Source organism: Amblyraja radiata, chromosome 23, assembly GCF_010909765.2.
Source record: "Amblyraja radiata isolate CabotCenter1 chromosome 23, sAmbRad1.1.pri, whole genome shotgun sequence".
Taxonomy (NCBI): Eukaryota; Metazoa; Chordata; class Chondrichthyes; order Rajiformes; family Rajidae; genus Amblyraja; species Amblyraja radiata.
This window is the reverse complement of record NC_045978.1, coordinates 35,259,481-35,281,013: the sequence shown is the minus strand read 5'-3', so window position 1 is coordinate 35,281,013 and position 21,533 is coordinate 35,259,481. Positions and strand designations below refer to the sequence as shown.

The 21,533-nt window shown below is 42.7% G+C and overlaps 1 protein-coding gene across 1 annotated transcript in view; it reads right to left on the bottom strand.

Moving 5' to 3' along the window:
• Nucleotides 1-10,260, bottom strand: part of LOC116986470 (bactericidal permeability-increasing protein-like) — a 37,039-nt gene extending 26,779 nt beyond the window's left edge. The window contains exons 1-4 of the mRNA XM_033042030.1: nucleotides 10,035-10,260; nucleotides 6,876-6,990; nucleotides 4,893-5,021; nucleotides 541-696 (exon numbers count right to left, since the gene is read on the bottom strand). Of these exons, the coding sequence (XP_032897921.1) occupies nucleotides 541-696; nucleotides 4,893-5,021; nucleotides 6,876-6,990; nucleotides 10,035-10,146 (512 nt within the window). The 5' untranslated portion in view covers nucleotides 10,147-10,260. The remainder of the gene's footprint in view (nucleotides 1-540; nucleotides 697-4,892; nucleotides 5,022-6,875; nucleotides 6,991-10,034) is intronic.
• Between the last annotated feature and the right edge of the window lie 11,273 nt (nucleotides 10,261-21,533).

The window sequence follows — 21,533 nt, the reverse complement described above, 5'->3', positions numbered from 1 at the left end:
CTGTTAATTATTGGTCTTTTTAAGTATTTATTGCTCTCAGGTAGTGTCCACATTGTATTTTATGTATTTTCTGTCTGCGTTCGTTTTGAATCTGTGGGTTTGTTGATTGGGAGCTTCTGGACATCTGAATTTCCCTGAGGGGATCAATAAAGTATTTATTTATTTATTTATTTATTTATTTTATTATACCAGATGGATTCCTCTCCCTGATACCCAGAATCAACGTCATGGAGCTATATGGCATAAAACAAACGTTTTGAAGCAAAGCTGAAGAAAACAAGCATGTCCAATTTCTCCTTGTAGCTAACACCGTCTAGTCCAGGCTCCATCCTGGTAAATCTCCTCTGCATCCTTTCCAAAATCTCCACATCCTTCCTGTATTGGAGCAACCCGGACATTACACAATATTCCAAATACATCCAAACCAAAGTCCTGTGAAGCTGCATCATGATACGAAAGAACATGGGGGTGAGAAAACAAGAGCGCAAGAGAAAACTTAAATATTCTGAGGTTTCTATTCTAAATGACTGTGTACATTACCGTTTTCTTTTGGTGAACTTGACCCGTACTTTCCCAATATTGGCTGAGCAGGCACCGCTTTGGAGAGCTGGGCGGCCAGTTCTGTCACGGGTCATTCTTATCGTCTGTGATATTGACAGACGACTCACAGACACCTTAAATGATCCACTCGTCCGACTGTGAGGAGGTATGAGGAAATGCCATAAGTCATCAGATAATTAACCATTGGAAGACAAACTTACTAATGAACGGAGATGCATTGCTCTGCCAGTATTTATTGTCCCTGGCATTAAACCCCACTCTATGTGGATCCAGAGAGATATAGTTTTGAGAAGTTGATACTCTTGTGGGAATTGCATAATATTTGCTTCAGAGAAACAGGTTGTTCAGCCCATCAGTTTTGTGCCAGAGATTATGCTGTCCCATGAATCTCATTGCCCCTCATCCAACCACCATAAGGTCCAACTATGATGGAGCTGTTGATCAGTCATTCCAGTCTATGTCCTGCAGCAGTCATAGTGCTAAGGTCCGGGGAACCCACTGCCTTTGGGAACTCCTGGCCTGATATCACCGGTCTTTTCAAGCACACGCCAAGTTTCATGCGGCTTGTTAATTACATTACAATGATTTATTGTGTAATTCGGTAAGTCTACGCACTTTGCTCCCACCACCTTCCGGGTGAGTTGGTCAGCCTGTAGACAGCTCAATAACTGCCTGGGATTGTCTGCCTCGACTGCAAGTGGAGTTTCAGATGTAAAACACGGCTTAAAACACAGGACAGGCAACATTCACCCAACACCAAGGGAATTCTCTTGAATGATTGCCTGCCTGACAATCAGCTTGGTCATGCGGAGAGCAGAGTACGGAGCAGGATTCGGAGCCCTGGGTGGAACATGATGTGAGTAAGCTTCCAACTCGAGGCCTTCAGGAGAGAGGGAGTGAAGCAGTCTGATAACTTGGGCATGGAGGGAAGTGCCTGGGGGAGTTGGAGCCTTACAACCGATCTGCCTTTTTTTAAAGATGGAATTTCATGGTTAGATTAAAATCCCCAACATTCTTCCCACAAAATTGTTTATAATTTACAAGGTCATTGGATTAAAGAAATATATTGCAGTAGGCACTGAATTGGATGCTTTTGCAATAGCTCTAGCAATTAAATGTTGTATCTTCTCCAATTATCGATGATAGAACTTGCATCACAAAATTAGATCAGACAAGGGAGACACATTAACGCTGCCTAAAGATATTAATGGCAGATTTTTACAATGCTATCAAAAACTGTACTCATCTAAAACGACAGAACAATCAGCAGGAATGGAAACATTTTTACAGAAATGTAATCTTACGGGTTTAGATCTGAAAGAGAGAGAATTACTAAGTGCTGAAATTACGGTAAAATAAATCGAAGAGTCAATTAGATCTTTAAAAAACGGATAGGCTGCAGGTCCTGATGGCCTAAGCTCTGAATTAAATAAAACAAATTATGATCTGATTTCTCCACGTCTACAGACACTATACACATACACTTACACTCAACAGAAACTACCAGAAACTCTAAATGAATCTACAATCACACTTACAGTATACCAAAAACTGATAAGGATCTTGAAGACCCAGGTTCATATAGAGCAATAGCTATCTTAAATACTGATCAGAAAATATTAACCAAAATCCTATCTCATAGATTGAGCTTAGTGATTAACAAACTAATACACCCCGACCAAAGGTTTTATTGCAAAACGTTATTCATTTTATAATCTGAGAAGGCTATTCAATATTATATACTCAAATAGAATTCCTAATGCAGATCTAGCAATTATTTCGTTAGATGCTGAAAAAGCATTTGACCAGGTAGAATGGTCATATTTATTTTCGGTGATGGAAAAATTTCAATTGGGAGAGAAGTACTGTACATGGGTTAAACTGTTATATTCTAACCCAACAGCTAGAATATTAACAAACCAAATGTTATCAACTAAATTTAATCTTTCTAGAGGTTGTAGACAAGGATGTTCATTATACCCACTATTAATTGCTCTTGCAATTGAACCATTAGCAGAAAACGTTAGAGCCCACCCAGAAATACACGGGTATAACACTAAAGACACAAGGAATAAAATCTCTTTATATGCAGATGATGTATTAATATATATTACAAAGTTAGAAACTAGTATTCCAAATCTATTAAATCAAATAACTCAATTTGGTCAGTTTTCAGGATATCGAATTAATTGGAATAAAAGCGAAATCATGCCAATAACAAAACTCAATTTGCATACATTACAACAATCCCCTTTTAAAATAGTTAAATATAAACTTAAATATTTAGAAATATATGTAACTAAGACATATACTTCTTTATTTAAATTAAACTTTCCACCCTTACTGAATAAACTACATAAGAATATTCAGTATTGGAAAACACTTCCCATTTCAATGCTTGGTAAAATTAATGCTATAAAAATGATCTTCTTACTGCAACTACTATACCTATTTCAATTAATTCCGATATATATCCCAAATTTTTTTTTTTAAAGTCGATTCCATTGTTACAAGCTTTATTTGGGATTATAAGAATTATAGAATAAGCAAAAAACATTTATGTAAATCAAAGATAAATGGAGGTTTAGCCTTGCCAAATTTTTTGTTTTATTTTTGGGCGTCCATATTAAAAATATGAATTTCTGGCTGGAAGAAATGGATCAGCAACCAGATTGGTTAAGGATGGAAAAGGAAGACTGTTTACCTTTTGAAATCGGTTCGATTATGTTTGCTCCCACAAAACTGCACAAAAAAACCTAAAGGGAAAATCCTATAATACATAGTGGAATACGAATTTGGAAACAACTAAAAAAAGCTTTAAGATTAGATAATATACCACTATGTCTTCCCATTGTAAACAATCCTTTATTCAAACCATCCATATTGGATAAAGGTTTCACACAATAGAAAAATTACGGAATTAAAAAGATTGATTATAGGAAAGGCATTTTTCTTTCATTTCAAGAGTTACAACAGATCTATGGACTACACTCAAATAATTTCTTCAGATATCTACAAATTAAAGATTATGTTAAATCTAATACACAAGTTTATAGGACTAGGGAACCAGAAATTCTTGATGAATGTTTGAATAAGCATCCTAACACTGAAAAATGAATAACGTATATTTATAACACCCTTTTAGACAGCGAGGTACCATCGATGGAATTATATAGATACACATGGGGAAATGAATTAGGTCAACCTATAACAAAAGATATTTGGGTCGAAAGTCTACAATATATACATCAATGCTCGTTTAATGCCAGACATGCTTTAATACAATTTAAATTCTTACACAGATTACATTACTCCAAAATAAAACTAAATAGAATCTTCCCACATATTTCTCTTATTTGTGATAAATGTCTGCACCTAGAGGCCAATTTAACACATACTTTTGCAAATTGTACAAAAATTAAAAATTTCTGGATTGATATTTTTGGAATAATTTCTGAAGTTGTTAATACTAAATTGGATCCAGACTCAAAACTAATAATACTTGGAATATCAGAACAAAGTTTAACACTCACAACAAGCCAAAGAAACTTCCTCGACTACAGTATAATAACTGGGAAAAAATTAATATTAAAATTTTAGAAAGGCCCTATAACCCCCACAATTAAAATGTGGATTGTGGAAATGTCGGAGACCCTAGATCTAGAAAGAATTAGACTTGCCTTAATGGACAAACAAGAACTTTTTGTTAAAATATGGTCTCCATTCATTAATTATTTGAAGGGATAGATTGGCCCAGCACGGAAACCCAACTGAAGCTTGAACTCAGGATTAGATGAAAAGTTATACTTATAATCTACGAACCTATCTCTAATGACGTATTATTAGTAATTCATTCCACTTTTTTTTTTTTTGACATTTGTAATTCTTTTTTTTTTCTTTCTCTCTCTTTTTATCTATATAAAAAAAACTAGAAGCAGAATCAATCCACAATTGAAAATTAATTTTAATAATGTATGATGGATGTACATGTAAAGTGTTTTACTATAATATGTAATTATACTCTACCATAATATGTTTGCTTCTAATCAAAATATAAAAAATAAAATTAAAAAAAAGAACTTGCATCACATCCTTCAAATTCATTTTATAAAGTGCTGCAGTGACCAATAGCGGGTAGAATGATAAGAGTTGAGCAACAGTCTCTGTTCCCTTGGGCAAGGGAAGGTAACAGGAGACAGATTACAGCAGCTCTTCAAAATTCCCTAGTCCAACACGAAACAGAGAGTGAACAGCACCCTGGAATTGATCAAGTTACTCCAAAAAGATCAGAAGAAAAATAACCAAAGGTAAAACAAAGACGGAATACTTACAAAAAGAACTTTTTAACTCTAAAGTCACCCTTCACACCAATGAAACCATTTGTGATGGAGAGCTGAATGCCCCGGCCAGCAGAGAATTTCAGAGTAGACTGCGGTAAACCCAACTTGTAAATGCGTATCCTGCAGACAAGATTGGTGCAATGAGTTAACTTTATATTCTCATCATAGTTAGAGACAGACAGGATAAAGGGAGAAGTAGTTTTAAAGAGAATGCTGTTTTTTTTAAATTGATTATTTTTATTTTTATTTACAGGAATTTAGATAAAAATCAAACTCACAGTACATTTAAAATGCAGATACTAGGAACACAAGATGAGCATTAGAATTCTCTGGTAAACAACATTAAGCTGCCTTTGTCACAACTCAGCCTTTTTGAAATATAGATGTCTTCCAACATGGAAAGTTTCATATATGATTGATCCATTTCAGGTTTTGGTCATCCTAGAACACTACAGTTAATGGAACATAGTCAATATTTTTTGTTTTTGCTGATGTGTTATCTAAATATTATATTTTATCTAAAAATCGTCAGTGTTACTTTCCTTCAATATCTGTCAGGAATTTGTGCTCCATTCCTGAATTCTAGCTGATCCTTAAATAGTGCTCGAGGTTTGTTCACTGTGACCACGCACGCATCCCTCATTCCCCTCACTTCCACCTATGTTCCTCTGGCTTCACAATTTGCACTTCTATCCTTATGCACTGAGTCTGTCTTTTCGTCTCTTTTGTTACTTTTAGTGTGTTTTAAAAAGTATGTGTTAATGTTCTCTGGTTTGTTTTATGTGGGGGTTGGGGGGGGGGGGGGGGGGGGGGTCAGGAAAAAACTTTTTTCAGTCTCTTACATTGCCGGAGATGTGATTTTTTTTCCGGATCGTATCTCCGGTGGCTTTGCGGCCTAACATCATGGAGCTGGCGGCCTTGCTCGAGACTGACTTTGAGCCCCACCGCAGGGCCGTGGACTTACCATCGGAGCCTGCGATCCTTTGCCTGGGATCGACGCTCCAACCACGGCCTGCTGATTTCACCATCCAGGAGCTCGCAGTCTCGGGTAGAGACTGATGTCAGGAAGGTCCAAAGTCGCAAGAGGTCCGACTAGCCCCGAAAAAGAGAGATTTCAGATTGATGTCATTGGGTTTAACTTCAGGAGAGTTTAGCAGAGAGGGGAACTAATTGAAACCTATAAAACCTGACTACACAAACATTGGTCGGTGTTGCAGACATTGAAGAAGGCTGTCAAAGGATACAGCTGGATATAGATGATCAGTTACAAATATGGATGGTGAAATGGCAGATAGATTATAATTCAAGCAAATGTGAGGTGAGATGTTGCACCTTGGGAGGTAGAATGTAAGAATGTAATGTTCATGGCAAGTCCATTTTGGATCATTGCTGTATCATGTCAATAACTGCTTGAAAGTGGCAACACAACTATATAGAGGGTAAAGAAGGCAGAAGCAATGTTTATCTTCAGTGGTCGGGGCATAAGAATCAGGAACTAATATTGCAGCTTCCTCAAACATTTATTCTGCTGCATTTGGGTATTGTGTGCAGTTCTGGTTGCCCCATCACAGGACAAATGTTGACGTTTTGGAGAGAGTGCAGAAGCGGTTCACCAGGAAGCTGCCCTGGATAAGAAAGTATTAGCTATGATGAAAGGTTGGTCAAATTTAGAGGCTGAGGGGAGACCTGATGAAAGTTTATGAAATTACGAAAAGCACAGTCAGAACTTTCTTTACTCCCAGGCGGAAATGTCAAATGCTAGAAGGCGTAGCTTTAAGGTCAGATGAAGAATGTTTAAAGGAGATGTGCGGGTGATGGATACCTGGAACATATTGCTGCTGCCAAACATCAGCTGAACACAAGACATGGTATTTACAAAGCAGCATAATCAATCTCAGTTGAAGGTAGTTAATCCACCAGCTCTAACAATTGGATTTAACAGCTGATATACATGAACTGAAATATACCACTCACGATTTGACATAGAATTTTATTTTGCCGATAAACTTTACTCTCTTTTTACCACTCATATTTGGAATGTGCATTTCTCGCAACTTCTGTTGCAACACACCGATCCCAACCCGTCGTCCTGTATGACAAAAAACATGCAAGAATTCAGTGCACAGCGGGGTTTGGATCAATACAGCCATGCTCTTGGTTACACTCAACCCTCTCTCACACGATACCACTGCACAAGGTTGACTGGATACTCACATCAGTCCAGTTACTGATGCCAAGGGCTACATAGCCCAGTAGCAGGAGTGTCTGAAGTTACACAGAGGGAACCCTCCTCCAACCCCATCTAACTGTATTCATTGTTCAAGGTGTGGACTCTTATATTCTATCGGCGAGACCAAATGTATGCTGGGCGATCGTTTCGCTGAACACCTTCATTCAGTGCGCCTGGACCTGCTCGATCTCCCGGTTGTCACAAACTTTGATTCCCCTTCCAATTTCCACACTGACCTCTCTCTGTCCTAAGGCCTCCTCCATTGTCAGAGTGAGGCCAAACACAAATTGAAGGAACAGCACTGCATATATCGCTTGGGCAGTTTACAACCCAGTGGTATGAATATTGACTTTTCTAACTTCGCTCTCTCCATCCCTCCCCCACCTCAGTCATACCAGCTTTAAAGTCTCACCTCAAAGCTAGCAATGGCCTGTTTCCTTTAATCATCGTTACTTTTTTGCATATCTTTCATTTATTTGTCATATACGGTAATCGAATTTTACTGTACCTTAATTGGTGCACGTGGCAATGACCTTTGACCTTTATATCTCTCTACCTCACCATCTATATCTCTCGTTTTCCTTTCCCCTGACTTGCAGTCTGAAGAAGGGTCTCGACTCAAAGTATCACCTGTTCCTTTTCTCTGGAGATGCTCACTGACCCGCTGAGTTACAGCAGCTTTTTGTGTCTATCATTCCATGCTACACACTCAAGCTTTTGGTTAATAACGTATGATTAATAGTATTGCTGTCAAGACTGAAAATGCTGGAAATATTCAGCACCAGTGGAGGGAAAATGGAAATGACCCATGAGTCTTCCCTCATCCCGTTTACAAACCGGTGGAATGAAACTAATCGTGGGTTAATACTTGAGAATATAGATGTGCCCATATGGATTTGTTCCATTGGCCACTCGTATTAGTACCAAAGTATGCATTAGTGCAGAATTGGAAGATTAGTGCATATCGGTAACATTACTAGACACGGCATGCCATTGGACCTGGTTCTGCCCCCGATTACACTATTATTCTACCATTGTATGTACTATTATGCCAGGTATTAGTACTGTTTCAGGATTGCACATCTTGCAATGGTACAGCATTACTCTGCCCCAAATATTTCACGCCATGGCTAGCTGTAGAGGAGGCGTTTAAAAGCAATAAGATCAGAGAAAATTGGAGTTACTTAGTTTAGTTTAAAGAGTATGGGAGCAAGGAGCTCCTACTGCAGTTGTACAGGGCCCTGGTGAGACCACACCTGGAGTATTGTGTGCAGTTTTGGTCTCCTAATTTGATGACGGCCATTCTTGCTATTGAGGGAGTGCTGCATAGGTTCACCAAGTTAATTACCGGGATGGCGGGACTGACATATGATGAAAAATAGATTATATTTACTGGAATTTAGATGGATGAGAGGGGATCATGTAGAAACATATATACAGTAAAATTCTTAAGGCATTGGATGCAGGATAGATGCAGGAAACATTTTCCCGATGTTGGGGGAGTCTAGAACCAGGGGTCACTGTTTAAGAATAAGGGGTAGGCCATTTAGGACTGAGATGAGGAAAAACATTTTCTATCCAGAGAGTTGTGCATCTGTGGAGTTCTCTGTCTCAGAAGGCAGTGGAGGCCAATTCACAGGATGTATTCAAGAGTTAGATATAGCTCTTAGGGCTAATGGAATCAAGGGATATGTGGAGAAATCAGGAACGGGGTACTGATTTTGGATGATCAGCCATGATCATATTGAATGAGGGTGCTGTTTTGAAGAGCCAAATGGCCTACTCCTGCACCTATCTTCTATGTTTTCTAAGATGCAGCACGGAAACAGGCACTTTGGCCCAATAAGTCAGTGTGTTGACCATCAATCACCCATTCTGTCTAGTACCACTTGTTCATCCACGCCCTAAACTCTTCAGATGAGTTTAACGTACAAACCTGCAAATCTTTGGGATGTGGAAGGAAACGAGGGCGCCCAGAGGAAACACATGTGGTCACATGGGGAACATGCAAGCTTCACAGAGACAGCACCCACTGTCAGGATCAAACCTGGGTCTCTGGTGCTTTGTTGGGCAGCAGCTCGACCAGCTGTGCCACTAAGGTGATTCTGAGGGCCCAGCCTGAGTCATGCAGGTCAAAGGAATTCAGCAAGGCTTGGTTTCACAGACATTCAAAAATAATAGAAACATATGTAGAATAATTCATGGAGCCAGTGATATAGAGGACCCTGGTGGCCAACAATCGGGAAGGGGCCAGTGCAGAGGATTGGGCTCAGTAATCAGAAAGGGTGCCAGTGATGGGGAGATGCCAGGGGTGCGGTGAAACACAGGGAGACAGCAGATAGTAAATAAGTAAGTAAGTTTTATTTATATAGCACGTTTTAAGTCAACTCGCATTGACACCAAAGTAATTTACATAAATTAAATAATAATTTTCCATACAAACCATAGAAAAAGGTTAAAAAATAAATAAATAAATAAAATGGACACATTATAGAGTTCAACACAAACGTCCCCCCACAGCAGAATCAAATATTTCCACTGTGGGGAAAGGCACCAGAAAGTTAAGTCCTCTTTAGTAGGTACAAGGTGCTACTGAATATGCCAGGTGCAAGTGCTAAAAGGCTCATTGAAAACCAAACTTTAGGGAGTACAAAGATCTAGTGCTTGGAGCTCAGAGAGTCAATGGAAGAATAAAGAGTCATGGGTGTGGACAAGGAGCAAGTGGGTAGAAGGGGAGTTGAGGGCTCCAGCAGCGAGGCAGGGGAGACAGTGGAGATGTACAGCGAGCCAATGGATTCCTGCATGGTGCAAATGCTATAGAGCACAGGGAACCAGTGCAGAGGCACGGGAGTCAGTAGAGGTGAAGAGAGACCACATCTTGGCGGAGAGATGTCCACACTCACCATAGTCCAAAGCTTTCTGTGTTACTCTCACTTTCAAGCCTGGGTTTGTACACAAGATGCACGAGGCAAGAAACAGGAGAGCGGTCGTCACAATCCAAAGTCTGGGCAACATCTCCACGTCGTCTCCGCTGAGATAGAGCGAGACAGCAGGTCACTGATGGACCGAGTCTATTTAAACAAGGTACAAAGCAGAAGCTGCTGAAATACTTTGAATTTGGCGTTCGTTACTTGATGCTTGCTTAATTTCCTGAGTTTAAACTGAATTTTCTGCCTCCAACTTTCTCAATCACATCTTAACATTGCTCAGTATCTCCAACTGTCACTTGGAACCCCTCCCTGTGTATCTGATATCCCCTGACTCGATTACTCACAGTCTCCCTGTCTGTATTCTCTATGGAATTTTTACCTTGACTTTCACATATAATTTATTCGCTTGACTTCCTTGGCCTCCTGATCCCCAAATTGAAGTTCCTAATCCTGTATTTCTCTCTCTCTATGGTTCTGAACTTGCTAATGATCTGAAGATCTGCATTCTACCCTGTCAGTCTAAACTCAACCCCTCTTCCAGCACCTTCTCTGACCTCTTATCCCCATCAATTCAAATTAAATCTTAAACTGACTTCCTCATAGTCAGCAACTATCCATGTCGGAAGGAACTGCAGATGCTGGTTTAAACCAAAGATAGACACAAAATCCTAGAGTATTTCAGCAGGATGGACAGCATCTTTGGAGAGAAGGAATGGGTGACGTTTTGGATCGAGACCCTTCATCAGACTATGGAAGAAGTGTCTCGACCCAAAACGTCACCCATTCCTTCTCTCCAGAGATGCTGCCTGTCCTTCTGAGTTACTCCAACATTTTGTGTCTGTCAACAACTACCCTGTCAGTTCCCCACAGGCTCTTGTATAATAAGACAATCCTTCTTTCCTCTAAACTCCAAAGATGACATCTAAATTCTTTAGGCTCCTGTGATAGGAAACTCTCATCCCAAGAATTAGCCTGTAAATCTCTTACTGAAGACCTCGGGGAAAGATTTTAAGACAGTACTCTTTAACCACCTCTTCTTAGGATTGCAAGAGGCATTCCTGAATTACTGTGTGGCACAATGGACAAAATATTTACTGTGTGATAACTCAGAGAAAAATTCCAGGAATAAACTCCAGCCATAATACATGGCCCTTTTGACCTCATGGATGCCCTCGTTTGGAAGAATCCATGGAGTACTCTTTGTCTAGAAGATTGTTATAAAAGATTGTTAAGGGTTTGGACACGCTAGAGGCAGGAAACATGTTCCAGATGTTGGGGGAGTGCAGAACCAGGGGCCACAGTTTAAGAATAAGGTGTAAGCCATTTAGAACGGAGACGGGGAAACATTTTCTCACAGAGAGTTGTGTGACTGTGGAATTCTCTGCTTCAGAGGGCGGTGGAGGCCGGTTCTCTGGATACTTTCAAGAGAGAGCTAGATAGGGCTCTTAAAAATAGTGGAGTCAGGGGATATGGGGAGAAGGCAGGAACGGGGTACTGATTGGGAATGATCAGCCATGATCACATTGAATGGCGATGCTGGCTCGAAGGGCCGAATGGCCTACTCTTATTGTCCTATTGTCTATCGTCTATTGTCTGCCCAAAGAACATCATTACTATCTAATGCTTGTCCCATAAATATTTAGAGGCTGTGAAGTTAGCTGACAGGTCAACAACAGAAGTCATGTCTAGTTTATTGTTGTACACACAAGTACTGTAATTAAATGATTCATTTATACTTTATTGTCACATGTACCTAGACACTGTAAAATGCTTCGTTTTGTGTACAACCCGGTAAAATCATACAGCAGACCTCACTGAGGCAGTAAAGTCTTTGTCACCACGAATCTGGCACCAACAAAGTTACAGAAAGTTAATCAAACATTCTTATCTTCTGTTCCCAGCGGTGAAGCAGGCTGCCTCATGCTGGGTCCCCAGTTGTTCTCGGCAGCCCCCCGCCTGGTTGCCCTCGGCAGCCCTCCTCGTTCTCGGCTGCGTGTGTCACCTGACTCTCACAGCAGTCCACTTTGCTCTCCGTAGCCCCCCCCCCAGACTCTCGGTGGTCCCCATGGATTCTCGGCGGCTCCCCCCCCTATGCTCTCGGCAGATCGGGTCCCCCTAAATTGTAAGAAGATAAAAGACAGCGCTCTCGGCAGTTGCTTGTGGGTCCCTCCTCGCTCGTGACGGTGCAGGCCCCTCCTCTCTCGTTCTGGTTTTGATTGATTACTGCGCAAACACCTCATCAGTGGTTATCTTGCGCAGGTGGGAGTCAGTAGAATAGCGATTAAATTTTGAAGTAGGCCTTTTTGACCAATTTGAGGAGATCTAGTTGCTCAATCCCCTTTTTAAATGACTTAACATTGGGAACAGCACGTGTGTTGGGTAGCAACCTATTCCATTCCCTTATCGTCCTTGGGTAAAGGGAATATTGGTAGCAAAGTTTATTGAAATTTAGCGAGGTGATGATGTAGGGACCGTTATTTTGTCTTGTTTCATGGCAGTTGGTGCTCTGGGAATGACGGGAGATTTGATGCCATGATTTTGTGAATCTCCTTGTAAATTGCAATAAGTCTTAGCCTGATTCTGCGGAGCTCTAGGGTATCTCATCCGAGAGAAGTCAGCATACAGGGCTCAAAATTAATGGTTGCCCGGGTGCCACTGACCACCCAAAGTGCCGCCGGGCAACCTAAACGCCGAGTCATTTTGCCCGGCTTGGCATGCAGATACTGGTTTATACCGAAGATAGACACAAAAAACTAACTCCGCTGGTCAGGCAGCATCTCTGGAGAAAAGGAACGTGACGGTTTGTGCCGGCGATGGCTGTAATGCGTGGGATTGATGCTAAATGTGTCGTGACGGAGGGTCGGAGCGAATGACGGGCCTCGGCGTGCGAGAGGGTTTGTTTTGAAAGCGCCGTTGGCAGAGTGGCCGCAGCAGCACCAGTGATGGCGGCTTCATCTCCTCCTCCTCCCTCCTCCCGCCCCCCAACCCCCCCCCCCCACCCTGTTAGTGGCCGCTGCTGCCACTCTGCCAACGGCGTTTCTAAACAAACCCTCTCGCACGCCGAGGCAGGGAAGGAGGGAGGGAGGGAGGGAGGGAGGGAGGGAGGGAGGGAGGGAGGGAGGGAGGGAGGGAGGGAGGGAGGGAGGGAGGGAGGGAGGGAGGCCCCTTTCTGCCATCTGAAGCATCTGCAGCGCTCGGCCACGCACCTTCCTGTTGGTTGGCGGAGGAGGGGAGGCGGTGGCGAGGAGATCCCAACTGCCTCCCCCTTTGGCAGCGGCAATTGACGATGGACAGGGACGGCCAAGGTAGCGATGATACCGGTGTTGTCTGAGGAGTGCTGACCTTCCTTTCCACCTCCACTGCCCCTTCCTAACTCTCTCTGTCTTGTACGCCCCCCTCCACCCCTCTTATCATGAGACCCCTCCTCTGCATCCCGCACTGATCCCCATTCCTGCCTCTATTCATTCCTCACTGACATCCCGTGTGCTCCCCTCCTCATCTACCCCCCCCCCCCCCATCTATTCATCGTGCACTGATCTCCCTATCCACCTTGCATTGATTCTCCTGCCACTCCCCATCAATCCTACTCTGGTCCCCCAATTCATCCTGTAATGAGCCCGCTTCCCATCCATCCTGCACTGCTCCACCCCTTCATCCTGCACTGCTCCCCCCATCCATCCTGCACAGATCCCTCCCCATTCAACCCCACTGTCATCCCCCGCACTCTCCCCTCACAATTTTACCTACTCCAACCAACACGCACTAATTCCCCTGCTTCAATCCATCCATTCCGCACCGATTGCCTTCTCAAACCCCCCCCCCCCCCCCCCCCCCCCCCCACCACCATCTATCCATTCTGCACTGATTCACCCCCCCCCCCCCTCTCCCGACCCTATTATGCTGGAAATGTCTTCAGAGCGAACATTGACTATGTTTGATAACGGAATGCAATCAAATGTGTTTTAATTCACAATGTTATTATTTGTTTTAATCCATAAAGATGGATTAATTAAATTGTGAACACGTGAAACATTAAAACCGCAGTGTTCGATTGTGACTGCTACCGTTGACACGTTATTACAGAATTCATTTTAACGGCAAATCAATGCTCTTAATATGGAGTACCAGTACTTTTATTTTGATGAGCAACATTCACAACTACACATTGGATTTATCCAGGTTTTACTTCTACGGTCGGTCATATACATCACTAATTTGGTCAGGAGATATTTCAGTTGAAATTTTAACGTTAATTCTGAAGTGGGAATTCTGGAAAAAGCGTTTATCAACAATTTTTTTTAATTTGGTGCTTACAAACTGGGTATCTTCATTGCTGTTCACAACACACACACATCTAATCGGAATGTCCAGTAATGTGGCACTTTGACACCTTTAAACATATTACCAAATGAACATTTGCTGCATTTATGTCCTTTGGCCATCTCTTGTTAGTTAGTGTAATGTTTAACCTGTCAGATGGGTATAGTCAGCCTTAACAGCTATTTTCATAAAATGCCTTTAGAAATTTCCTTGCATCCTGTCTATTTTGTTGTTGAAATATTAGGTGGGAAGCGAGAGTGTTTCTGTACCAATAGCAATAATGACCCATGCTATGGCCATGTCATGATAATTTTCGGTCCTTCACAGAAAACATGCTTGCATCAATCTGTAGTGTGCATGGTTAAGCATATATGTTATCATGGTCCAGGATCTATTGACACAAGTTGATCATACGCTGAATAATCCAACCACATTTTTGTTTGGAAGTGGAAAGAAATAATAGAAATTGCATTAATTGCAATGTGTAAAAAGAGTTGAGATACTGTATTATAATTTTGCTGCATGTCATTGTGGTATATATCATGTCTTGATTGGTGAATATGTTTAGTTTGTGACTTTATTTGAAGCAGAAATAATATGTGAATGCTTCATTGAGCATAATTCCGACTGGTGACTACGCACTTCGTCCGAGCACATTATCGCACAGGTCATGCAAGCCGTCTTAAATGACCACCTAAACTGTCATTTGGCAACCTAAAAAGCTGCCAAGTTTGCTTGGCTGGCAACAGGGAAAAAAAGTTAAGCGAGAGTCTTGGATTATTCACGCTTGATTTGCGCTTGTAGTCATTACATACAAAGCGGGCTGCTCGGCGTTGCACTTTCTCCAGGGTGATCTTGTTGTTGTTGTTGAAAGAATCCCATACAGCGCCACAATATTCCAATTTGGGCCTGACCAAGGACTTGTTGGCATTCTCATTGACATATGTACTACATGCGTGAAAATTTATTTTAAGAAGACCGAGAGTTCTATTTGCTTTGTTAGACACTTGACTAATATGCATCGCCCAACTTAAATCTTTGCTTAATTCAACTCCGTGATGGTTGCTTGAGGGTCCTTCCTCTCCCTCGACGGTTGCTCGCGTGTCCATCCTCACTCTTGGCCGTCTGCCCACTTGCACGTTCGGCTCCACGGAGCATCCTGGGCTCCCTGGCAGTCGAGACAAGCCTGCCGTTGGGATGGGCCGCGGCTCGACGGGATGAGGTGGAACTCCAATGAAATTCTTGAATATGGCAGCATCACAGGCAGATAGGCGCAGGCAATACATATAAATAAATAACATAAAAATTGTACAAAATTGTAAAAAGAAAAAAAACCGCAAAAACACAAAACATTCATGCAAAATATAATTAGAAAACAAGTCTGTGGTAGAGCAAGAGGGGGAACTATACTGTTTGTTGGTGATGTAGTATTAAGGGACGTGCAAGTAAGTTCAAGAATCTGCTGTTGCAGGAAAAAAGCTGTCCCTGAACCTGGTGGTGTGGGACCTCAGGCTTCTATATTTGTGAAGAAGTCTGCAGTCTGAAGAAAGGTCTCGACCCAAAACGCCACCTATTCCTTCTATCCAGAGATGCTGGCTGTCCTGCTGAGTTACTCCAGCATTTTGTGTCTATCTTCAGTGTAAACCAGCATCTGCAGTTCCTTCCTACATATATTTCCTATGAGAATTAGGTTAGAAAAGGGAAACATATAATTATTGCCCCACAGAAAATATGACCCCAGCTATCATTTCAGAGCCTCCACATGGCATGTTCCTCTGCCACAAGTGACCCAGGGGAGATTTGGGCTATCGACATCTGAAGCAATACTTGCACAAAAAACTGAAAAGAGAAGCAGAAATCTGGATTAGGAATCAATGAATATGAGTGCAGCTGAGCAAACTACAAAGATAAGAAGCTCCAGGTTCAGAGAAATTAAGAATTATTTCAGTCAAAATAAATAATGTGTACACTGATGACCAGAGTGCTGGTTCTATGTTAGAGTGAGTTGGAGGATCTTCTGACTAGTTTCACAGAGGCAGCCACCGGTTTGTCACATCAGCTCATTCCTGGTGGGCAGTCTCGCTCCGTGAGGACTACGTTCCACTTCCAGGTTGATTTTCAGCTGATACACCCACTGGCTTAGATCCCAACATCCCAGGTCCTGAACTTCACATTACAGAGTGGGTGTTACCTGTCCATGGGTGTTAATGCTAACACATCAGTGACCTCGCATACAGGTTCAGCCCGATATAGGGCAGCACGGTGGCGAAGCGGTAGAGTTGCTGCCTGACAGCGCTTGCAGTACCGGAGGCCCGGGTTCCATCCCGACTATGGATGCTGTCTGTACAGAGTTTGAATGTTCTCGCCGTGACCGCGTGGGTTTTCTCTGAGATCTTGGGTTTCCTCCCACTTTTCAAAGACGTAGATGTATGTCGGTTAATTGGCTTGGTGTATGTGTAAATTGTCCCTAGTGTGTGTAGGATTGTGTTAATGTGCGGGGAACGCAAATCGGTGTGGACTCGGTCGGCCAAAGGGCCTGTTTCCGCGCGGTATCTCAAAACTAAAACAATGTGCACATCTGATTACTCGCGCACCCTGACCAGCATCGTCCAAGGTATTGGAAAATATTGTCAACTGTGTCTCCACAAAGTCCCCCAAACCACTTGGAAGACTGAATGAAGTTGTGTCAATGTCCATCGCCAGGCCAACATTGCCAGCCCTAGGCCCTGGTCCCAATACCATAGTCAGGTCACAGCATTCTCATGCTCGAGACAAACACTCTGATTTATTTTTAAGAGATACAGCTCAGAAACAGGCACGTCGGCCCACTGGATCGACTCCAACAAGCACTATCACTCTCACACTAGAACACTAGCACTATCAATAGACAATAGACAATAGGTGCAAGAGTAGACCATTCGGCCCTTTGAGCCAGCACCGCCATTCAATGTGATCATGGCTAATCATCCCCAATCTGTACGCCGTTCCTGCCTTCTCCCCATATCCCCTGACTCCGGTATCTTTAAGAGCCCTATCTAGCTCTTCCTTGAATGTATCCAGAGAACCAGCCTCCACCGTCCTCTGAGGCAGAGAATTCCACAGACTCACCACTCTCTGTGTGAAAAAGTGTTTCCTCGTCTCCCTTCTAATTGGCTTACCCCTTATTCTTAAACTGTGGTCCCTGGTTCTGGACTCCCTCAACATCGGGAACATGTTTCCTGCCTCTAATGTGTCCAAACCTTTTATAATCTTATATGCTTCAATAAGATCCCCTCTCATCCTTCTAAATTCCAGAGTATACAAGCCCAACCGTTCCATTCTCTCAGCATATGACAGTCCCGCCATCCCGGGAATTAACCTTGTAAACCTTTTCTGCACTCCCTCAATAGCAATGCCCTTCCACAAATTAAGGGACCAAAACTGCACACAATACTCCAGGTGTGGTCTCACTAGGGCCCTATACAATTGCGGAAGGACCTCTTTGGTCCTATACTCAAATCCTCTTGTTACGAAGACCAACATGCCATTCGCAGCCTGTACCTGCATGCTTACTTTCATTGACTGATGAACAAGGACCCCCAGATCACGTTGTACTTCCCCTTTTCCCAACTTGACACCATTTATATAATAATCTGCCTTCCTGTTTTTGCTATCAAAGTGGATAACCTCACATTTATCCACATAAAACTGCACCTGCCATGCATCTTCCCACTCACCCAACCTGTCCAAGTCACCCTGCATTCTCATAGCATCCTCCTCACAGTTTACACTGCCACCCAGCTTTGTCTCATCTGCAAATTTGCTTATGTTACTTTGAATCCCATCATCTAAATCATTGATGTATATTGTAAATAGCTGCAGTCCCAGCACTGAGCCTTGCGGTACACCACTTGTCACTGCCTGCCATTCTGAAAGGGACCTGTTAATCCCTATTCTTTGTTTCCTGTTTGCCAACTAATTTTCTTCTTATAATCTTATAGAAACTTAGACAGGCTAGATGCAGGAAGATTGTTCCCGATGTTGGGGAAGTCCAGGACAAGGGGTCACAGTTTAAGGATAAAGGGGAAATCCTTTAGGACCGAGATGAGAAAAACATTTTTCACACAAAGAGTGGTGAATCTCTGGAACTCTCTGCAACAGAAGGTAGTTGAGGCCAGTTCATTGGCTATATTTAAGAGGGAGTTAGATGTGGCCCTTGTGGCTAAAGGGATCAGGGGGTATGGAGTGAAGGCAGGCACAGGATACTGAGTTGGAACTTCTTCTTCTTATCGAGTCCACACACAAGATTAGAAGTTGTTCAGCAAGAGCTGAACACACTTCTCGGCATCTGCACAATGGTGTCTGTCTTGTGCGTCTTGTGCGTGGTGGTGGAAAGATTGGTTGAAACAGGGCCGCGACGTGAACGCTCTTTCCTTGACCCCACTGAGTTGGATAATCAGCCATGATCATATTGAATGGCGGTGCAGGCTCGAAGGGCCGAATGGCCTATTCCTGCACCTATTTTCTATGCTTCTATGTTTCTATCCATGTCAGCACTCTACCCCCAATACTGTGTGCCTTAATCTTCCCCACTAATCACCTTTGTGGGACCTCATCAAATGCTTTCTGAAAGTCCAGGTACACTACATCCACTGGCTCCTTGTCCATTTTCCTAGTTGCATCCTCAAAAAATTCCAGAAGGTTAGTTAAGCATGATTTCCCCTTCGTAAATCCATGCTGACTCGGACCGATCCTGTTACTGCTATCCAAATGTGCCGCTATTTCATCTTTTATAATTGACTCCAGCATATTCCCCACCACCGATGTCAGGCCAACTGGTCTATAAATTACCTGTTTTCTGTCTTCCACATTTCTTAAAAAGTGGGATAACATTAGCTGCCCTCCAATCTACAGGAACTGATCCTGAATCTATAGAACATTGGAAAATTATCACCAATGTGTCCACAATTTCTAGAGCCACTTCCTTAAGTACCCTGGGATACAGATTATCAGGCCCTAGGGATTTATCAGCCTTCAGTCCCATCAGTCTACCCAACACCATTTCCTGACTAATGTGGATTTTCTTCAGTTCCTCCATTACCCCAGATCCTCTGGCCACTAGTGCATCAGGAAGATTGTTTGTGTCCTCCTTAGTGAAGATGGATCCAAAGTATCTGTTCAACTCATCTGCCATTTCCTTGTTCCCCATAATAAATTCATCTTTTTCAGTCTTCAAGGGTCCAACTTTGGTCTTAACTATTTTTTTCCACTTCACATACCTAAAGAAGCTTTTACTATCTTCCTTTATATTCTTGGCTAACGTACCTTCGTACCTCATCTTTTCTCCCCGTATTGCCTTTTTTGTTAACTTCTGTTGCTCTTTAAACATTACCCAATCCTCTTGCTTCCCGCTCATCTTTGCTATGTTGTACTTCTTTTTTATTTTTGTACTGTCACTGACGTCCCTTGTCAGCCACGGTCGCCCCTTATTCCCCTTGGAATCTTTCTTCCTCTTTGGAATGAACCGATCCTGCACCTTCTGTATTATTCCCAGAAATACCTGCCATTGTTGTTTCACTGTCATCCCTGCTAGGGTATCTTTCCAGTCAACTTTGGCCAGCTTCTCCCTCATGGCTCCATAGTCCCCTTTATTCAACTGTATCACTGATACCTCTGATTTACCCTTCTCCCTCTCCAATTGTAGATTAAACTTGACCATATTATGGTCACTACCTCCTAATGGCTCCTTAACCTCAAGTTCCTTTATCAAATCCGGTTCATTACATAACGCTAAATCCAGAATTGCCTTCTCCCTGGTTGGCTCCAATACAAGCTGAAGAATCCATCATGGAGGTACTCCACAAACTCCCTTTCTTGGGGTCCAGTACCAACCTGATTTTCCCAGTCTACCTGCATGTTGAAATCTCCCACAATAACCGTAGCATTGCCTTTACTACATGACAATTTTAATTCTTGATTCAACTTGCACCCTATATCCAGGCTATTGTTTGGGGGCCTGTAGATAAGTCCCATTAGAGTCCTTTTACCCTTACAATGTCTTAGTTCTATCCATACTGACTCCACATCTCCTATTTCAATGTCACCCGTTACAAGGGACTGAATTTCATTCCTCACATAGCAGAGCTACCCCATCCCCTCTGCCCACCTGTCTGTCTTTTCGATAGGACGTATACCCTTAAATATTCAGTTCCCAGCCCTGGCCCTCTTGCAGCCATGTCTTTATAATTCCCACAACATCATACGTGCCAATTTCTAACTGAGCCTCAAGCTTGTCCAATTTATTTCTTATACTTTGTACATTCATATACAACACTTTGACCTCAGTATTCACCTTCCCTCTCGCAATTGGCCCTGACCTTACTCTCTTATCCCTTCTCGAACTTTCCTTCCCATTAATTCGGGAGGCTTTTGTAAATTTTCCTGTAGTCACTTCCCCTTCAACTCCATCTTTATACTCCCAATTTGTCAATCCCTCCCCCCCACTATATAGTCTAAACCCACACGTGGAGCCCTAGCAAACCTGCTTGCCAGAACGTCGGTACCCCTTTTGTACAGGTAGCCCCTTCCCCAGAAGAGATCCCAAAAGTCTATAAATCGAAATGCTTGCTGCCTGCACCAGCCCCCCCAGCCACACATTCAGATCCACTATCTCCCTGCTCCTGTCCTCACTAGCACGAGGTACTGGAAGCAATCCAGAGATAACCACGCTAGAAGTCCTGCTTTTCAGTCTTCTTCCTAACTGTCTGAACTCACGTTGCAGAACCTCTTCTTCCCAATGTCGTTTGTGCCCACGTGCACAACTACTGCCGGCTGTTCACCTTCCCTCTCGAGAATGTTCTGAATTCGGTTTGTGACATCTTACACATTATGGACAATTTACAATTAACCTACAAACATGTACATTTTTGGAGTGTGGGGGGAAACTGAGAAAACCCATGTGGCCACAGGGAGAATGTACACACTACATACAGACAGCACCCATGTCAGGGTTGAACCCAGGTCACTGGCAATGTCAGGCAGCAACTCTACCTCTGCACCACTGTACCATCCATAGACATTCTGTTCGGAGTTTTGGTGAGGGGTGATTACAAAGCAGAGAGGAAAAGGTTCAAAGGAGATGCAAGGAACATGGTTCATGAACAAAACTGGATG